Source organism: Pimephales promelas, chromosome 11, assembly GCF_988280905.1.
Source record: "Pimephales promelas chromosome 11, fPimPro1.hap1.1, whole genome shotgun sequence".
In the NCBI taxonomy this organism is placed as follows: Eukaryota; Metazoa; Chordata; class Actinopteri; order Cypriniformes; family Leuciscidae; genus Pimephales; species Pimephales promelas.
In genome coordinates this window covers 34,595,509-34,617,444 of record NC_142779.1, presented here as the reverse complement: position 1 = coordinate 34,617,444, position 21,936 = coordinate 34,595,509, and the positions used below count along the sequence as shown (strand labels likewise).

At 39.6% G+C, this 21,936-nt stretch overlaps 1 protein-coding gene across 5 annotated transcripts; it reads left to right on the top strand.

The window, feature by feature from the left end:
- The first annotated feature begins 6,478 nt into the window (after positions 1–6,478).
- Positions 6,479–15,739, top strand: LOC120492253 (uncharacterized). 5 transcript variants are annotated; one of them, XM_089117328.1, is made up of 5 exons: positions 6,479–6,659; positions 6,825–6,938; positions 7,066–7,308; positions 10,382–10,532; positions 13,027–15,739. In XM_089117328.1, the coding sequence occupies exon 5, from the start codon at positions 13,050–13,052 to the stop codon at positions 13,689–13,691; it is 642 nt and encodes a 213-aa protein (XP_088973454.1). In that variant the 5' UTR covers positions 6,479–6,659; positions 6,825–6,938; positions 7,066–7,308; positions 10,382–10,532; positions 13,027–13,049; the 3' UTR covers positions 13,692–15,739. The 5 variants fall into 5 exon arrangements, with proteins under 5 accessions (XP_088973454.1, XP_088973453.1, XP_039546372.1 ...); XM_089117327.1 differs by lacking the exon at positions 6,825–6,938; XM_039690438.2 differs by lacking the exon at positions 6,825–6,938 and having other exon boundaries at positions 6,995–7,308.
- Positions 15,740–21,936: the final 6,197 nt, after the last annotated feature.

Genomic DNA, 21,936 nt, shown 5'->3' with positions numbered 1-21,936 from the left:
GCGTCAAACCACATTGAGTAGGAACTTGAAGTCAGACACATGATTGTTTTGGGTGCCTGAAAAGTTTTTCAAAACGGTCTCACATTTCACATTTAGCTGATGCTTTTATCCAAAGCGACTTACAATTGCTATATATGTCAGAGGTCGCACGCCTCTGGAGCAACTAGAGGTAAAGGGCCAATCCCAATTCTACCCCTTACCCCTTCACTTTCCCCTTCCCCTCCATTTTGCGCGTCCACGTGAAGGGGTAGGGCTGTCCCAATTCTCTTTTGGTTGGAGGGGGAGGGCTACGGTGAAGGGCCAGATAGCCCTTCAAACGAAGATTTTTCGGGAGCACACTTCAAACGAAGGGGTATGAGAAGTGTCACTGCTAACCCAGGCTGGCTGCCCAAGCGACAAAGGAGACCCATAAATTTAAGTATTTGTGGCTTTAATAAGTATTATAACGACAAATAATGATTTGCTTTATGTTACATTGAATATTGTGTTCATATTTACGGTCAGTTTCTTCACAGAAATGTTTGTAAAAAAATCGCTAAAATTACTGTAGTTTGCTAGTGATAGTCCCGCAACATATTTTCGTCGTCTCCGTTGTTTCCTGCGAACTTCACAAGATGCAAGAAAATAGCTGTAACCCACGCGACTGAGATAACTGCAGCTGTCGACGGGATCTTGAAAGTTGTGATAAACATCGGCGCATATCCTGTGACGTAGGCGCTAGCGACGACTTATAATGACGTTTAACGGAGGCGTAGTGGTGTCCCATTTCTTAGGGGAATATTTTCACCCCTACGCATTGCCACTCTGTTTCAAGGGTCAAGGGGAAGGCAAAGGGGTAGGGCTAGGGGAAAGGGAAGGGGTAAGGGGTAGAATTGGGATTGGCCCTAAGTGTCTTGCTCAGGGACACATTAGTGTCTCATAGTGGATTCGAACCCGGGTCTCTCACACCAAAGGCATGTGTCTTATCCACTGTGCCATCACCACCCACAGTAACTCTCAAAGTAAACAACAAAACCCTGAATCTCTGAAGACGATGATGATCCATGTAAATGGGGATCATTTTGATAATGGTGTTGTCTGTATGCGGAAATCTCAAGGGCCTTTTATATTGTTCACTCAAGCCAGCAAAGGGGAGGAAGGAATAGTAGGAGAAGGAAGATGAGTAAGAGGAGGAGGAGGAGGTGAAAGAGGAGGAGGAGAAGAAGAAGGAAGAGGAAAAGGAGGAGGAGAAGAAGGAGAAGGAAGATGAGTAAGAGGAGGAGGAGGAGGTGAAAGAGGAGGAGGAGAAGGAAGAGGGGGAGGAGGAGAAGGAAGAGGAGGAGGGGAGTAGAAGGGGGACGAGAAGGGGAGGAGGAAAAGGAGGAGGACGAGGAGGCGAAAGAAGAGGAGGAGTAGGAAGAAAAAGGAGGAAGTGAAGGAAAAAGATGAGGAGGGGGAGGAGGAAAAGGAGGAAGAGGAGGAGGAGGAAGAGAAAGGAGGAAGTGAAGGGAGAAGACGAGGGGGATGATGAGGGTGGAGGAGGGAGGAGGATGGTGGAGGAGGGAGGAGGAGAAAGAGGAGGAGGTGAAAGAGGAGGAGGAGAAGGAAGAGGAGGAGGAGGAGAGGGAAAAGGGGGAGGAGGAGAAGGAAGAGGAAGAGGGGAATGAAGAGGAGGAGTAGGAAGAAAAAGGAGGAAGTGAAGGAAGAAGACAAGGAGGGGGAGGAGGAAAAGGAGGAGGGAGGAGCAGGAGAAAGGAGGAGTCGGAGGAAGAGGAGGAGGGAGAAGGAAGAGGAGGAAGAAGAGGAGGAGGGGGCGGAAAAGGGGGAGGAGGAAGAGGAGGAAGTGAAGGAAGAAGAGGAGGGGGTGATGGAAGAGGAGGAGAAGGAAGAGGAGGAGGGAGAGGAGGAGTTGGAGAAGGAAGAGGACGAGGGGGACGAGAAGGGGGGATGAAGAGGAGGCGAAAGTAGAGGAGGAGAAGGAAGAGAAAGGAGGAAGTGAAGGAAGAAGACGAGGAGGGGGAGGTGACAGAAGAGGATGAGGATGGAGGAGGGAGGAGGAGAAAGGAGAAGTTGAAGGAAGAGGAGGAGGGAGGAGGAAGAGGAGGAGGAAGAGAAAGGAGGAATTGAAGGAAGAAAAGGAGGGGAGGTGATGGAAGAGGAGGAGGAGAAAAGAGGAAGTGAAGGAAGAGTAGGAGGAGAAGGAAGAGGAGGAGGAGGTGAAGGATGAGGAGGAGAAAGGGGGAGATGAAGGAAGAGGAGGAGACAGAAGAAGGAGGTGAAGTATGAAGAGGAAAAAGAGGAGAAAAGAGGAGGTGAAGAAAGATGAAGAGGAGAAAGAGGAGGTGAAGTATGAAGCCAAAGAAGGAGGAATAGTAAGAGGAGGTGAAGGAAGAGGAGGAGGAAGAGGAGAGTGCAGCCAATCATCAGTCGCTTCAGGAACGAGTTCTTCACACTCTCTCCACTGTAAGCTCTTAGTGTTGAACTCTGTGCTGTTACGACACACACATGTACTCTAGCTGTTGCACAATAGATGGAATAAAAAGAAAATGCATCCAATTGACTCATACTTTCCCGTTTCTGAATGCTTCCATTGTGTAAAAAAAGATGTTGGTTACAGTAATCAGTACTTCTATTTCTGTAGGACACACAGACGATGGAGTGGAAGAAGGGGGAGAACCACAAGCAACATAACTTACATATTACTGCTTTTTGTAGTATTGTTTTGAATTCATCTCACCAGTGTGTAATGTTGTAGTGTATGTGTTTTTGAGGGCTTGTGTCGTGTGTCATCATATCTGACGGAAAAGTTTGGTTTTTCAGCAAGATTGAATGTTTATGAGTGGACAGCTTCATTTTGACCTGAAAATAAGAAGTTTGGGGAATGGGTGAGAAGTTAGGGATTTGTGTTCAGAGCTTCAAGAAAAGAAGGCACTTCAATCAAGAACAACTGTAATACATTCATTATTTACTGTAAACGATTAGAACAAAATATTTGCTAACTCTATTTCAATGGTCCACTTTAGACTTTCTGTTGACTACAAGTAACTTTTCAACATAATAACTCCAAGTATAGTTATTATAAAGTATTAGCTGTCTTTAATATCTGATAACTGTTTATTGTGATGCTCCTCAACACATGCCAACTTAATTTAATCCAAACTCTCATACCTAACATTTACTAGTCTTCTACAGTAGATAATTGACACGTAGGTGCAACGTTATGAACTGGACTGTCCAAATACAGTGCAGCAAAATATTTACAGTGAGATTTAATCAGAGGTGGAAGTAACGAATTACAAGTAATCAGATTACTGTAATTAAGTAGTTTTTTCATGTACTTGTACAAATTAAGTTAAGTAAAGTACTTCACTACTTTAAAAATCCCATTAATTACAAAGTACTTGTACAATTTGAATTCAACAATTATTCAAATCTTTGACCAGCATTTTAATGTTGGTATTTACAGTTAGACTGTTAGAAAGAGTAAAATACATACACACCATCATTTTCTCACCCCTAATGTTATTATAAACTTTCCCAAAATACAGCGAGATCTGTTTGAATATTATACAATTCATAAATGTTTTATATTTTATATTTCTACGTGTTGCATATTTGCTGAAAACTCTATTGACAGGTTTGACTGACATTCATCATATGTGACACACACAGGTCAACAAGTGCTCAATGAATCTGCATTTTTGTCAACAACGTCATTAGCTTTGACTTTACATAACAGACCCACTAAGCCGTGACTTGTTGCTTCTGTTGAATAATTAACACACATATTTGCATCCTTTTTGATTTGTAACATTAAAAAAGGGGAGGATTCATTTCGCCTCCTCTGGTCATTTAATGTATTACGCCTCAAAAAAGGTTTAAAAAAGAAAAAAAGGAAAGTTAGTGTGATTATTTGCATGATATGCGTAGTTAGCTTGTTTGAGTTTTCTGTCAAAACGCAACATGGCCATAACCAAGATTTAAGTTCAAATTTACATAAAGACAGAGGCGTAACGTAAAAGTCCTGCCATATGGGAATCAGCCGGCTGGAACACACTCCTTTACACTCCTAACACACACTACTTCAGGAACAAAATACTAAGGAGGACTTTTAATTCCGGACCGTGACTTTACAACTCTGCATTAAGATATAAAACTTATATTTTAGGTCCTGTAACGGTTGAATATGCATGAATATGCAAAATAGCCCTGTCTCCACTCACTCACACCAGCTCTGGGGTGTGTTTCCCAAAACCATAGATGCTAACTAAGTTAGCAACTTTATTGGTTGCAATGCAATTTCCCATTGCCGACAAACTAAGTTGCTAACAGGTTAACTACGACTACGGTTTCGGGAAACACACCCCAGAATAGCTGATACACTCACTCAACTTTACCGTAGTAAATGCAGAAGAAGAGGAAGAGTGAATTATACAGACTTGTCTACAAGATCAATAATCAGCAATACAAGATCAATAATCAAAATCAGCGTCATTAAAAACATTTTGAACCAGTGCAAGTTCATTCATATGGTAATATACATAATTGTAGATTTAAAATTCTTGCTTCCCCTTGTTATTTAATTTCATGAAAAGACACCAGTCATTCTGCCAATATATCTTATTTATTTTGCCAATTTATATAAGACATAAGGGAGAGAGTGAGAATGGACCAGCAAAGATCTTCATTCCTGCATCTCAGTCATTTCTCTCTCTGCTTTAGACAAAGAGTTTCAGTTCATATACTGTAGACAAAAAAACAACAACATATAACTACATTACCAGAGAAACATGTGGTTCCCATTAACGTAGGAATGTATATTCTACGCTCGATGGATAAACACTGTACATTCAACTCTCCCAAAGTCTCCCACATACAGTAGTTTTCAGAAAAGTATGATTCATAAAGCACAATGATTACAAATGTTAATAAAAACAATAATAATACTACTAAAAACTATATTAAATGATGAGATTGTAAGTCTTCAATAATATACATAATTCACCCGCTATAAGCTCACATAAAGGATTATAGGAACACCTGTTCAATTTCTCATTAATGCAATTATCTAATCAACCAATCACAAGGCAGTTGCTTCAATGTATTTATGGGTGTGGTCCTGGTCAAGAAAATCTCCTGAACTCCAAACTGAATGTCCGAATGGGAAAGAAAGGTGATTTACGCAATTTTGAGCGTGGCATGGTTGTTGGTGCCAGACGGGCCGCTCTGAGTATTTCACAATCTGGGGTGCGTTTCCCGAAAGCATCGTTAGCCAACTATGTTCGCAAGTTCCGTCATTACCAATAGAGTTCAATTGAAATTTGCGACCATAGTTGGCTAACAATGCTTTCGGGAAACGCACCCCTGCTCAGTTACTGGGATTTTCACGTTCAACCATTTCTAGGGTTTACAAAGAAAAGGGAAAAACATCCAGTATGCGGCAGTCCTGTGGGCGAAAATGCCTTGTTGATGCGAGAGGTCAGAGGAGAATAGGCCGACTGATTCAAGCTGATAGAAGAGCAACTTTGACTGAAATAACCACTCGTTACAACCGAGGTATGCAGCAAAGCATTTGTGAAGCCACAACACGCACAACCTTGAGGCGGATGGGCTACAACAGCAGAAGACCCCACCGGGTACCACTTATCTCCACCACAAATAGGAAAAAGAGGCGAAAATTTGCAAGAGCTCACCAAAATTAGACAGTTGAAGACTGGAAAAATGTTGCCTGGTCTGATGAGTCTCGACATTCAGATGGTAGAGTCAGAATTTGGTGTAAACAGAATGAGAACATGGATCCATCATGCCTTGTTCCCACTGTGCAGGCTGGTGGTGGTGGTGTAATGGTGTGGGGGATGTTTTCTTGGCACACTTTAGGCCCCTTAGTGCCAATTGGGCATCGTTTAAATGCCACGGCCTACCTGAGCATTGTTTCTGACCATGTCCATCCCTTTATGGCCACCATGTCCCCATCCTCTGATGGCTACTTCCAGCAGGATAATGCACCATGTCACAAAGCTGGAATCATTTCAAATTGGTTTCTTGAACATGTCAATGAGTTGACTGTAGTAAAATGGCCGCCACAGTCACCAGATCTCAACCCAATAGAGCATCTTTGGGATGTGGTGGAACGGGAGCTTCGTGCCCTGGATGTGCGTCCCACAAATCTCCATCAACTGCAAGATGCTATCCTATCAATATGGGCCAACATTTCTAAAGAATGCTTTCAGCACCTTGTTGAATCAATGCCACGTAGAATTAAGGCAGTTCTGAAGGTGAAAGGGGGTCAAACACTGTATTAGTATGGTGTTCCTAATAATCCTTTAGGTGAGTGTATATGTAAGCATCAATGTTAATTTTAAAACTTTTTTTTACATTGTTTAACACAGGATCATTCAGTGCTCAGATTTCCAGCAGCGCTTCCAGCTCAGGCTTTTATATGGTCATGGTCGAGTCATGCGCTTGCCTCATATTTTTTATTGACTGCCTCTGCCTCACATTGTTCCAGTTAACATTTTCCTTCTTGGCCTCATGGCTCGTGCATAGCAAGATTCTGAGGACACAGTCTTGTGGCGTTGGAAACGTCTGTGTATTCGACAAGCCCAACCCCACAGTCCATGAATGATCTCTGAGATCCTCAGACGAGTGGACCGTGAGATGGACGTGGCAAACACTAGCAGGTATTTCCTTTCACTCTCGTTCGTTCTTTACTGTAAACGGTTCAGGACTCAGTCAATGTAAGTGTTAGAAAAGCCATATGTGGACAGTGTTTATCTAAAGAGAATCTAACCACTTTAACAACACACACAGGGTATTATTGTTTGACAAGGCAGATGTTTTCTCAGATTAACTAGAGGAAACAGTGAATCACCACATCAGCTGCCAGGAATTCTTTCATTTTGCATTTAGGAGAAAGACTGAAGCGCTTTATGAATGGTATGAAAAGCTATGAAAAGGAGGTAAGGAGTGATGTTGGTTGAGAATGAATAAGTTCTTGTTTGCTGTGTGTGAGAAGATGAGATGGAAAGTAAATCGTGAACCAGCTTGGACTCGCTGATGAAGTGTGACACACCCTGCGTTATTCAGTAGAGAAAATGGAGGACAGCTGCATATGTTCTGGACCAGACGGGATAAATAGTGTTTGCTAACGGCACGTCACCTCCAGCCAGTTCTGTTGCATAATAAGAAACTCAAGCACAGTTCAAATCCCTGGAGGAAGAAGCCTGCCAAATCTAAGACACACGCCTGTGCCGAGGAGTTTGTGTGAGAGTCAAGCTCAGAGAATCCAAACCTTCAGGTCTGAACTTGCCAGAGAAAGCCGATACAAAGGTAAAGTTACACTGTTTTTTTGATGATAGGCATGAGTATTTGAATGTAACACTGTAAGAGTGCTTTAAACATGCGGATGATGTGAACTGTTGAAAATGTGCATTGTCTATTTGTTTAAATATTTAATGTAAAAAATGTCCAGAAACTGGCCTGGACATACAGTTAATGTCAATAGAAGAAAAGGTTCTAAATAGAACTTTAAAGAGTTCTGTCTTCATATATAGAACCTTTTAGGCATTCCCGTCTTATATCTAGTTTTAATAACTTAATTTTGTTTAAAGAATGTATGAATTAAACAGCTTGTAAACATACTTTATCACTAGAGAAAAATAAAAAAACAACCGTGAAATATGAAAGTATTATGCGATCATTTCTTCTTTTTTGGCATAAAGAGTTCTTTAAAATTGAGTCAAGAACCATAGAGTTCTACATTATGAAGAAATTGAGTGAAGAAATAGGTTAGAATTGTGCTTTTTTCATTTTCAGAATTGTAACATGTTTATATCCATTGTTAAAGATAGGGTAGGCATTTTATTTTTTCATGGTTATTCTGGTTGAAACTCTCTTCACATCCTGATAGCACAAATGATAGAAGTGGTCTAAATATTAAAACATGGACATGTATATTCTGTGGAAGTCACAGGACCAAAAAAACATCCAATCATTGCATCACTGCAACAGTCAGGTGGTACGAACAAGAGCTGTCAGTTGTTTACGTTAATTACTATTACTGTAATGTTAAGTGATTTGAGTCTGAGGCGCCCAACATTCAACCTGAAAATAGTCATATAACCATTGCAATAACTCCGAAGCTATTCGGTTAAGGTTAAAAAAAAACTGCATAGTGCTGCTTTAAAGGGATAGTTCACTTTGAAATTAATTTTTGGTATGTTTTATCTTACCTCACGGGCATCCAAGATGTAGGTGTCTTTGTTTCCACAGTATTTTCAATTTTGACATTTTTTGGTCAAATCGTTGTTGTCTGTCAGTCATACACTGGAGGCTAAGGGGGTCCTCAATCGGTTCACCTAAAAAAGCATGCACAGAGAAGTCAAAATTAAACATGATTTAATGACTTGTAAATGTAAGTACACATTGATGGCCTAAGACACGAAACGAGCGGTTTGTGTGAGAAAACGAACAGTATTTATATCGTTTTTACCTTTTGTAATCATAGCCATGACAAAATGATGTCCGCTTCGGTCTGCGCATGCGCTGGAAGTGATCGCTTGCGCGCCGACGTCACTCTTTGTTTATGCAGAGATTTCGAAAGTTTTACCTTTCACTAAACATATTTAGATATACGGGAAACCGCAATGGAAGACGATTTCGGTATATCTAAATATGTTTAGTAAAAGGTAAAACTTCCGAAATCTCCGTGTAAATATTGAGTGAGGTCACATGCAAGCGATCACTTCCGGCGTAACATTGAACTGATTCAGTTCGGTTCAGTTGGAAATTTCACAACTGATTCAGATCACTGTGATTACAAGAGGTAAAAACGATATAAATACTGTTCGTTTTCTCACACAAACCGCTCGTTTCGTGTCTTAGGCCATCAATGTGTACTTACATTTACGAGTCATTAAATCATGTTTAATTTTGACTTCTCTGTGCATGCTTTTTGGTGGACCCCCTTAGCCTCCAGTGTATGACTGATAGACAACAACGGTTTGACTGAAAAATGTCAAAATTGAAAACACTGTGGAAACAAAGACACCTACATCTTGGATGCCCTTGAGGTAAGATAAAACATATCAAAAATTAATTTCAAAGTGAACTATCCCTTTAAAGCCACAATATGTATTTTTTCTGCATTAAAAATAGCAAAAATAACTGTATCTATGTTATATATTTCTGTTAGATGTGTACTTGCATTATCCCAACAGTTTCCACCAAATTTCAAATACGGAGAAATTTATAGTTTAATTCGAAGACACGGGACGTTTCTTTATTTCCGTTTCGTCGCCCGTCTATGGCGTCATATAACCTTTGACTCCTCTATTTTCTCTAACTTCCTTGCGGTACCCGGCGAAACCGCCAAACACAAAGGGGAACACTGGACTACCGCCAATAAAGTAAAGAAAATGACGAAGAAAAAAAGTAGTACGTATTTTTATGTGTGTAAATCACGTGCCCGCTCACGAGCGCTCACTCTTAACAGACACTGTCCCCGGTGCTGCTCGCGCATAAAGCGCTCCCCGTTCACAGTAACCGTGTCGTCTCATTCAAAACAGCCAACTGTTGCTGTTAGCGAGCCGCGCACATTGAATACTCTTATGAGTCAGGCTGCGAATGTACGTGCCCGCTTCAGCGCGCTCATACTTACTAAATAAACGTCTCACCTCCGGCGCCGCGCACTCACTATTAGCCTTAGCACATAGTGGATGAATAACGCAAACCCAGTCAAACTTTGACTGCAGTATCTTATGTGCTTTATAATCCGGTGTGCTCTATAAATGAAAAATGTTCTAAAATAGGTCATTCAATAAAGTAGCGTAATATTAATATTTATATTCGTCTGTATAATAGTTATGGACCACGATTACGCTTTGCCTGCACGTTCTGCTGCTACAGCCAGCTCATTAGCTAAATCTCAAACGTACCTGAAAAATATGACCCGAGAAGGGTTTGGGACAGGAGAAGCGTGACACAGGTAAACATTGGGGTTGCATTTAAAGCTTCTTGACAAGCTAAATCTACAGAGAGATGCCGTATATCCGTATATTTTGTGAAACGATGATGTCATGTCATGAGCTGAGCTGGTTGTCATTGACAGCGACAACAACTCCCGTGAGCCCACGCTCTTTCCCGACGTCATCAAAGTACGTCTTTTGTTATTATTTTAAACGAGTGACCCCTGGTGGCCAAAAATCTCATACTGTACGTTTAAAGGGAGGACGGGATCTAATGCTTTCAAAACAAGCTTGCTATTGCTAGCCGCTCTGAAATTACATACCCTACCTTTAAATGGACAAACTTGTCATTGTGGATCACTTTATGCTTTCAGTTGTAGATGTGACCTGATAGACTGATGTGTTCACTGTGTTTCCCTGGTTGTTGTTCTTTTCAGCTGAGACGCCAGCTTATGAACACCATGGCACCGCTGAAAGTGGGCCGCTTTATTGTCCTCTCTACATCTTGCATTGGCTGACTAACCAATCAGAGCGCCACTCTTGTTCACGCGTCACTGAAACACCCTGTGGGTTGCAGATCTGTCACTGGTAAGGGAATTGGTTTATTCCTGTGTAGATTGAGTTTGTAAGGCACAATCTGAGTGATGTTGCCTTCTAATAATCGGTCTTGAAGGCAAATTCAAAGTATCCTTCAGCGAAATGAATACACTGTCAAAAAAAAAGTTACGAAAGCTGTCACTGGGGCGGCACCTTTTCAAAAGGTACACTTTTGTTCCTAAAGGGTGCATATTGGTACCTTCATGGTACATATTTGTACAATTATGGTACCAATATGCACCCTTTAGGTACAAAAGTGTACCTTTTTGAAAAGGTACCGCCCCAGTGACAGCTTTCGTACCTTTTTTTCTGACAGTGTAGAAACAAGCTCAGAGATAATCATCCAAGATGGCGTAACTATCAAATGAATTAATTCATTACTGAAATCAATAGTTCTGATTCAAAATGGACCAATTTTTCAAAGTATTTTGATTTCTTCTATATGTTTTTATGCTTAAAGGGTTAGTTCACCCAAAAATGAAAATTAAGTCATTATTTACTCACCCCCATGCTGTACCAACCCCGTAAGACCTTCGTTCGTCTTCGGAACACAAATGAAGATATTTTTGATTAAATTTGAGAGCTGTATAACTACCACATTGGCTCCTAAGGGACTGCCTCTTGACGGCCCATAAAGTCAATGAAGAAAATGTTTAAATATCCCAAGTGACTAACCGTGGCTCAACTATATGTTTATCAAGCGACGCGAATACTTTTTGTGCGAAAAAACAAACAAAAATAACGAGTTTATTCGACTATTTCTTTTCTTCCTTGTAGGCCAGAAACGAGATTTCCTTAGATTTCCACGACGCATGCGCGAGAATTGCGGTAAGCAGATAGCAATTCTCGCGCATGCGTCGTGGAAATCTAAGGAAATCTCGTTTCTTTTACGTGCAAAGTGAGATATTTCAAGCCTTTATTTGTTATAATTTGGATGATTATGGCTTACAGCTTATGAAAACCACTAATTCAAAATTAGAATATTGTAAAAAGGTTTTCATAAGATGTATGCCATAATCATCACAATTACAACAAATAAAGGCTTAAAATATCATGCACTGAGTCCATATAATATATTAGTTTCACTTTTCACTTTTTAAGTTGAATTACTGAACTTTTGCACTTTTGCATATTCTAGTTGCGAATTTTGTCATTGTTTTGGAGCACACCAGCTTATAGATCATAACCTTGAGGCTAACATGTTGATCCTAAAAGCTAAAAAACGTATATTTTGATTTAAGGGGCCGTAAGTATCACATGTTTCTCTAACACTGGATTCTATTGAAATCAACAATAAGTCAAATATCGCGTGCGTGCTTGTAAGAAGAGCTGCAGATCGTAACTTGTCAGGACGCTGCGTTAGCCGTCAACACGAGGCGGCAGCACACTGGGTTTGGGACAGAGCCATGACTCATTCAGATACTGATGTAAGAAGCTCTAGCGAAGAATACAAATATTGAAGAAAAAATAGTCCCTGACCGTAAACATCAACAACGCTCCAGTGTGTAATATGCATGAAAGCTCAAACAAACACAACATAGGAACTGCAGTGTTGAGCAGTGATAAACAGAACTGTTGGGTGAAGCGGTCATAGCTGTGTTTCATCATGAATAGCGCACAGTTATTGACCAATCAGGGGTGCGTTTCCCGTACAACGGCGTAGTTCGCTGCTTCACTGCCATAGTGCGATGCATCGTTGGAGAAATCAACTAGCTAGTCACGACTGTTTCCCGAAACCCACTGTCGCAAAGTATCGTTTAACCACGTTGGTTTCGCACGTGGTGGAATAACTACTTTTAATGAAACTGTTTGAGATCCAATTAACGCTAGATTTGTTTTATATAAATTACAGACATGTCATCTGAGGACTATTTCTAATTGTTCTCAGTTTTCTGCTTTATTACCAGACTCAATATTTGGCTCGTTCTTACATAGTAGAGCACGTTCGCACATGCGCACTCTTCAAAATCGGTACTTTAAATCTTTTGACAAACAAAAAGACGTAAATTACATTTGTATGTATTCTAAATTAAAGGCACCGGTTGTACTGACTGTCAGCTTGCTTATTTTGCTCAAGATACGGATTTATTACGTCCAAATGTGTTGCAATATAGAAACGACCACAGGCCGAGAACTGTCGTTCAAACCACACAACTTTGCGATGCTGTTAGCGAATGTTCGTTGGAACGATTGTTTCGGGAAACACCGACTTGTTAAACTATGCAGATAACGACGGAACTTGCGACCATAATTGGCTAACGATGCTTTCGGGAAACGCACCCCAGAACTGTTTTATAATTATATTTAGGATAATTTATTTATTAATCTTTTTACTTTTATATTTAATGAATAATCTGTTGTTGTTTTTTATCTCCCTACATACTTTATCTGTTATGTTTTATATAATGTTTTTGTCTTGTTCATGCTGTTGTAACGTCTACATTTCCAATAAAGTTCGATCTGTTCTTCCGTCTCGCACATGCAGGTCTCACAGAATCCCATTCAGAGATGATCCTGTGCAGTCATATGAGTTTTGTAGTGTTGTTCTGCATAGTGTGGCTCGTCTCTCCTGCCGTCCTGCGCTCCGAATTCAAGGTGGCCTACGTGACTGAGCGCAGCGTGTACATGTGCACGTGTGCGCAGGATCTGGGCTTCTGTGAGAAGATGAACTCCAGCGAGTGCAACAACTGTAAGGATCATTCGTCAGTGCTGCAAAGGGCCGAGAACCCCAGTCCGGTTCAGAAGAAGCGCCTGACGGTGTGGTACACCTCGCCTCTGAACGTGGCCCTCCTGCTCAACAACTCGGAGGTCCGGCACCTGTCGCTGGTCCAGTGCAAACCCGCCGACGACCGTCCCGTCCCGGTTGAGTACTTCACAGTGCAGCGTTTGGAGACGCTAACGGTCACATACCCGTTCTGGAGGCCCGGACAGAGTCACGACGTCTTCATAGGGAAAGACAGGGACGCTCCGTATCAGGAGGAGGCGAGGATCGCTGTCATTCATACCTCTGTGTTGACCGGGAAATCCGAGCTGAAGTCGTACACAGTCCAGACCAAAGTGGATCGCAGAGGCATGATGCCCTTCCCCGACATTTTCATGTCTCGCGTCGCGCTTTCGGAGATGAGGATATTCGTCACTTTTCTGTACTGAGAGAGGCATTTTTCTGAGAGTGGAATTCCCCCTGTGGTGAAAATCCAGCTTTTAAGCTTGTTTATATGTCTATGTGGTGTTTTTAATACATTCATAAGTTGACAGCATTGCTGAGTATTTTCTGCTTAAAAAACACGGTGTGAAATCGCTGGTGTTTCTGACGTCGCAAACTTCCTTGTAACCAATCAGAACAACGTGTGATCGTCAACCAGTGGATCTCTGAGTGAGTGGAGGCGGGGCTCATTTGCATATTCATAGAACCGCTTATACTAAATATAGCAAGGGGGTCAGTTACATTCAAGGAAAAACATTTAAAAATGTCTTTTTGAATCTCAAAGATGAGTTCTAAGGGATAAAATTATTGACTACAGGAGGATTTTCAATGCTTCGTTGTACTGTAGATGTAACACAGTTGTTACTGTCACTATAACACAAATAGCTGTTGTTCATAATTAGTAATGTATATACAGTTGTGGCCAGAAGTGATGTCCGGAGGGAATATTTGTTTTTAATGACCCTACAAGTTCGATTAAACCATCAAAATATGAGCTAAATATTTTCAATATGAGGGAAGAAAAAAAGACTTAATTTGGTTAAAGGGGTGAAGAACTGAGAAATCAAATTTTCCTTGAGCTTTTGACATCTAAGAGGTCATCATATTATGAGAATAAATATCCTGTAAGTTTCAGAACTGAAAACGTCCTTGTTAGTCCAATAAAAGCTTTTATTGACACCAGCCTCAGCAAACGACTCGTTTTTCAAAGTGGGGAACTATGACGACAAAGAGGATAAAACACCACCCCCGCAGAAGAAGATCAACGCCTACTTCAACATGGCTGGTTTAGCCCCGCCCACCGATTCGCGCATTACACACATAGATAAATAACATAGATACCTCGTGATGACGATCGAGCTACCGAGCGATACAGAATATTGTGCAGCGTCTGGTTGTGGAAGAAGACAGTCGCTGCATAAGCTTCCTCTGGATTCCAATAGGACTGCATGGATAAACTTTATTTGTAATGACGTTCCAGCTGATGAGGTAAAACATCGTCGTCTGTTCGCTTCATTTCACTGTGGATTGTTTTGTAAACAAGACTGGATTTGCAGAGCGATTAAGAGTAAAGAATGGTGCTGTGTCGTCTATATTGGATCTGACAGGAATGGTGTAACACACGGACTCTGGGTCGAACATGTATGGGCGAATCATTCCGGTCGCCATTTTACAACATTGGACGTTTTCAAAACAATTTCTTCCATATGCATCAACGGGTGAGTTGAAACTCATTATAATACGCAAAACTGTTATCCACTCACAGCAGTGGGCGTTTACTTCCAAGTCTTCAGTGCGAGACGCCCATATAAACCTAGCGTTTTTCAGGTAGGCTTAAACTAGGCTAGAAAATAGCCTATTACTTATTCATTTTGATGTTTTTAAATGCAAAAACCAAGCGAACGTCATAAGTTGACCTCAGACAACAATATAATACAATTTAAAAAGCCAGTTCATGACCCCTTTAAGCTATTTATCACACACAACTATTAGGCAAAATTTCTCTCTAAATTTCTCTCTTGTTTTTGACAGCCAGGCCAGAACTTATGTCCATACAATTTGGCATGTTTTATTGTGTTGTCATCACAAATAAAACCATCAACTCCAAACACAACTACCCAATATGCTTACAAAATCTTTAACACACTTTGAATAATATTTGAATTTCCTAGGCCATCACTTTTGGCCATACAATTACATTGTATGAATAGTTATTACATACATTTCAAAAAACAAATTCTTTCTTTCAGAATTAAACATTATACAAACTTTATTATGGTAAAAACTAAAACAAAGTCATTTTCTGAGGATTGCAATTTGGGCTTTGCAAATTTTGTGGTTTTATGTGCACATTGCATATAAAACTAAGCAAATGCACTGCTTTTTTTATTGAGGATGTAATTCAATTATTTGTATTTACAATAATTATGAAATAGAATAATATTGTAATTTTTTTTAAATAATTGTATTTATATAATAAAAAAATACCAAAGAATTGTGTGACATTTCTGAGAATAGCAGAAACATTTTTGCAAAACGCTTCTTGCACGTTTCGCGAAACTTCGGCTAAAAGTGTGTTCAGTTTTATCAGAAACAGATGCTGGTGGAGGTGTTTATTACGTTGGTTATTATACGTTGGCTTGTGTCAATTAAATGTTAAATTAAATGTCTTGTGAGTGGTGGTAAAAGGTTAATGCTTTCACGTGTGAAAGTAACACTAACCCTCTTCTAAACCATATATCCAAAATATACAAACACAATTTGCTTCAGCATTTTAGCTTGATTAGCATAAGTTTTGAATCGGGACTCAAGTGCAAAGCTGTGGGTGAGCTATACTGAACAAATGTACTATGTTAGAAAAGCCATATGGAGATGATGATGTCAAAAAGTACAGTTGTTCTGATGTTTTATTTTAAGACATTTTGCAGTTTTTTCCCTTAAAATGCTAGTGTGAGGGACTAATTTCTTACGCATCTCATCCCAAGCCTCCAGCGCAAAATCCAAACAGTCATTTGAGAACCAGCTTAGATCGGGCCCAAAAAAATGAAGCCAACCCAGCCTGTGCACGTTGTGTCCGAGCCCGGCCGGCCCGACACATTAACCGTAGGCTAATTATAAGCCAGATCCCGATTTAAACCCGACCATTTTTAAAACGTGGGTCCTTATAATTGACGTTCTCAACTACTTTCTATGTTACTTTCTCCCACCCGCAACATAAATGTTTTGTTCCGCTAGCAAAAGCCTGGAGATAGACTTTTTTTTCCCTGTACTCACCGTGCTGTCTTCCCTGCTTGTCTCGTCAATAATTCCGTCCCTCATTTCCGGTCCTGGCGCTGGTGGAAGAACGTAAGCTCCGCCCCTTACTTCCGGTTCTGGCGCTGGTGTTCTGAAACTGCAGCTAGGTCTCGCTGAGGCACACATTTTTGACACACCCACCAAACAAGATAAAACTAATCTAAAACCCCATTGCTCATAGTTTCCAGTAAACTCGTGTTCATCCCAGAAACTGAAGCAAAACGTGGTGCCCCGGTTTGAGCTTGAAGAGCTCCTGCTTAAACTGTGCTTCTTTATTTGGAAAATAACACTGCACACTTTAGAGAACGTTCATCAACCAATCAGAATCAAGCATTCAACAGCCCTGTAGATTCGCCTTACCTGATTGGTTTGAGGCTTCTGGTCTCATAAATATTTAAAATAAAACCGTTATTATTTATCATGTTATTTTAATTTATTTTTGCAATCATAAACACATTGCAGCGCAAATTATTTCTGCATTTAGTTATTTATCCAGTTATTTAATGGCCATTGATTCGCAAGTGCCCACATATTAACGGGGAAAAAACGTTGCAAAATGTTTGTTAAAAGTATGATATAATTGACGATGCACTGTTGAATTAAAATAATACACACCCGTGGTAATGTGGCCTCGCGAGTCCATGTAACCATCATGTGTGTGAAAATGAGTAGAAGTTGTTGCTTTTTCTACCTGTTCATTTAATCGGAAAACTGCAGTGAATTGTAGGCCTACGTCGTTACATGTTTGCAAAAATGTGTGCGGCACGGTTTTAGCATGATATATTAATGCAATAAATGACATTTGACGATTTTGTAAAATTTCAGGCACCAAATAGGCTACAGAAACCGTAGGGTCAAACGATTATGCATTATAACAGGGTAGGCTACTTGCAGAACCGAGTAGGTCTCATGTGACTCAGTGAAGACCTGGGTGGAGTGTTAAAACACATCAGAAGTCATGGATGTAGCATTTCAGGGAATAAAGTATTAATCTTTTGAAGAGTTTTGAAGTATTAATCTTTTCTTTTCTTGTAAAGCTCTTCTAGTGGGAAAATCTACCCAGTGCAAATCCCAATCCTTTCAGCCACAAGGTGTCAGCAATGCTCTTTGTGAAGTGATTTCTCCTCTGGCCTGAGAGCAGATGCTACTTACGTGAGAGGTCAGGGAAAGTGTTGCACGTTTAGGTTAGAGACATGCTTAGGATATTAGGATACACTCTCAGAAAAGCTGTTTCTGGACAGTGCCCTTTCAAAAGCCACACAAAATATTAGTAGGCTATCTTAAAGGTACGGTACCAAAAGTGTAAATATTGATACCTTTTTAAAGGGTATGACACAGTGAGAGCTTTTGTGACCATCATTTGTGAGAGTGGATGATATCTGATCCTAAACTGGAGTGATAACTGTTTAGGTAGAGCAAACAAGTGCCTATTTATCTTAGTATGTTCAGGGTTGCCAAATTTTTTCATGACTTTTGCAGTCCTTCAAAATTAAGAACTTCATTTGTAAGAGTATACAATAGAAATAGAAGTAGAATATTTTTTATTCATAGCTAATATGACTAAGGATTGTATATATTTTCATGATTTTTCCAGGGAATTTAAAATTCCCTGGTGTAGCCAGGTTTTCACCTTTAGGAGCCAGATTTTAGAGGATTTTTATCAAAAAATTATTACATTCTTCAAAAGATCCCACTAAACTCCCCACACTGAAAAATATTGTTGGTATAACTTAAAAAATTAAGTCACATGTTTGCCTTAAAATTTTAAGTTGATTGTAATGGAAAAAGTGAGGTAAAACAATGAAGGAGATTGATTTAATCATAAGAAACTCAAAATAATAAGTTCTCTGAACTAAATAAATTATTGATTAAATTATAATATAAGTTGATTTGACAAAAGAATTTTTTTTTTTTTTTACAGTGATGAACCGCATGAACCTATATTGTAGAAGTCACAGTATTCGAAACAAACTCGCAATCGGCGTTACAGACTTGATTGGTAAAGCATCAAACATTTCCTAAATACGGTCTGATCCCGTCAGCGTAAAGTAAACAGAGACTTGTTTAATATGGAAGCTTATGGGTAGCCATTTTTTTATTTGAAATGTAAAATGCAAAATTGCAATGTATTTTTATATGTAAATGTACATTTTCCATACCAAATGTGCAACATTTGAAACAAAATGCTAATTCAAATTCAATAATACAATTTACATTTGCTATTTCCTACACTAGTTTATATGTTTAAAATTTTATAAGTTGCCAAATTAAAATGAGAATGTATTAAAGAAATGATTAGATGTTCTTCTTTTTCTTTCTCAAACATCAAAATGTTGAATTATTGTTAATTGTAAATTATTAAATGTTTAAAATTCCATAGTATCAGGATCAGGGTCAAAAGGTCAGAGTGGGCAGGATCGCATCACTTTCATGACGGCAGATGTTGGCATTTACAATTAGTAATCTACCCAGGGAATTGCATTTCCCAACTCAAAACGCACATTTTGCAATTAATAGAGACCAATTAGCGAATTCGGAAGTTGCAGTGAAGAATCAGACAACTGAAAGCTGCGTCTCTCCTCGCTTTGCATCTCAAAAACATCCGCGTATGGATATGAAACAGCGCACCTGCTGAAAGACGAGGAAACATGACAGATGAAGACTGATTGATGATTGCTGGCTGATATAGTTGACCTCACTAATGGGTGCCAACCAGTTGAACAGGAGAGAAGCCACAGATTGCCCCAGTGCTTCGAACCGAACCCGCGCGCACGGCTTTTATTTATTCATTCATTCTTTTCTTTTTGTTGCACGAAACAAGCCTGGGAAGTCTATAAAAACGAGCCTTTGGTCTCCTCGCCGGCAGTTTACCACTAAAACATTTTTATAATCAGCCTTTATTGTTCACTCGCTCCTTGTGGGAGATGCGCCCATGTTCATTTTTTAAAAGGGCAAATCAACCATAATTCAGTGTATAAACTGCGGCGCATGCATGGATGAATATTCATGAGTTTCCTGAAGCTGCCACTGCACGGTGATTCATTAGGCATATGTAAATATCACTCACTTTAATTGCCCCTAAACTGACTCAACATAATGTTGCCATTAGCAAATTATTACTTATTTGTCTTGCTAATCGTACAGTATGGCACAAATGCAGCGTCTCTACATGTATGATTACAGTTATGAAGCTGTTTCTCAGTGGCTGCCCGCATGATGTGCGCTGTCCTCACTGCTGAGATGGATTGTGGGTAAAGTCTGGGTAATGAGTTAGCGAGGTGTTTAGAGATGTGCAACAATTAAACAAACGGGCACTTTTGTGGGTTTGTGCTCACGGTGGGCACCAGACGTCCCGTCACTGCATGCAAGAGAAAAATCACCAGAATTATTATTATGATGATGCACAGAAGAATACTATAACGCGGCACTTTTTCAAAGCAATTGCCGTAATAATAAAAAGTTGTTTGAGGTTGAGAAAGGAGAAAATTCTCCGATGACTATAACCCCATCAGTGATGAAAGACGCAGACAATATTTTAAACAAGTTTAAAAACTGGTTGTCAAATGTTTTACTGGTTAGGAAAAAAAAGTAAGATAGATGACATTAAAGTCCCCGTGAACCGGAAGTTGCAAACGATTTTTCTCCAGTGCTGTGACGTATTTCCAAGTGAAACGGAATATTGAACAGAGGGCAGGGTTTTACTCTAGCGCTCCTCCTCTCCATCTCTCGCTCATAGCAAACTAACGGTTTGAGGGGAGTGGTTAAGCGTTTCCCCACCCAAGTTGTGAAACCTACGTCATCAGAAAAAGAAACCGTTCCAGACCGGAAGTAACTTTTCAGATTTTGATTAAAGATTACCAAGGTAAAACATTTTTTAAATATATTTTTACTTGCACGGATTAATTGTTCACCACAAGACTAGTAATATGCGCTAACAAAGTAAATAGGTTCAATTTTGATTTCACGGGGACTTTAAACATTATTGCACTTGCATGTAGTGAAGAGAAATTTCATTTTTAATATTACTAAAACTAATCAGACTCATTTAGAACATATTAACGATATTAAGCAATTAAGCAATAAGGTACGAGAGGCTGTGCTGCATGCAGAGCAAAAATAACTATATCGTAATGTATATTGTTATCGTGAAAAGAAAATGACTCATCATGATAGAAGATTTTGTTCTAAAAAACTGAGCCAAAAGTTTTCATCGCTATTGTGATAGAATAATCCTGACATGTGCAGGCGTGTTTGCGTCTCTTTCAGAATAACTGAACCGACTAAACTTGAAGGTAATTAGACGCTCTCGTCTGTCAGCCTCTCATACAGGACTGTTTAGTAGTCAAAGCATGATCACAGGGTCATGTAACAAGCCGTCCATTGACCCTCCACACACACACTCTCATAATTGCAGCTGATTTGATTGATTCATGGGGGAGTTCATTTGAGATTGCTCTTGTTGAGAACGGTTTTGTCTTATTTCTCCGCCGTGATGTGACTGTAGGCTCTAACTCATGCTCATATGCAGTTCTCACAATTAATCAGTTTTAAACTCTTCACTTTAAAAAATGTTGGGTTGTATTAACCCAATTTAAAATAAAATAAGCCATTGGGTTACATTTTTAAATTGCATTTGTAATCCAACGTTTGGGTTTGTCCATATTTGACCCAAAATTGAGTTAAGACAACCCAGTGTTTACAGAGCCTGACAATAACGTCCCATTAATTAAAATTAACATCAACAAACAATGAACAAGACGTTAGTGACAGGATTTATTAACATTTGTTGAGTTTAGTTAACAGAAATTGCTTGTGTTTCTGTAAGAGATGGTCTGGGTCTTTAAAAATGCTGGGTTGTTTCAACCCAAATTTGGGTCAAATATGGACAAACACAAATGTTGTGTTAAAAATGCAATTCAAAAATATACAGTCGAAAGTAAAAGAATTTGAAATGACATTTTTAACCCAACTTTTGGGTTTGTCCATATTACCCAAATTTGGGTTGAAACAACCCAGCATTGCTTAGAGGGTACACTAAAGTGTTTTCAACTAAAAACTGTTTATGTGCTTTGGCCATTAATTTACTCAACAACGCCCTGGAAACGTAAACTTTTGACGCAAACGGTTTTTTTTTTTCAAACAATACAAATATTGTGTAAACTACAAAAATCTGAATTTGTGAAAACGGTGAACTAACCCAACCTGTAAAACAATGTTCTCCCGCAAAATCCATGTAGTTTTGTTTTATACCACTAGAGGCTCAAAAGTGACATAATGTACCTTTAATAAAAATAATATTGATTAAACATCAGCGCCGTCACTGAGAAAGCAAGACGTTTTACTTTTTGTAACGCAACAGGTTTCATTTACAATAAGATTTCATTAGTTAAACGAACT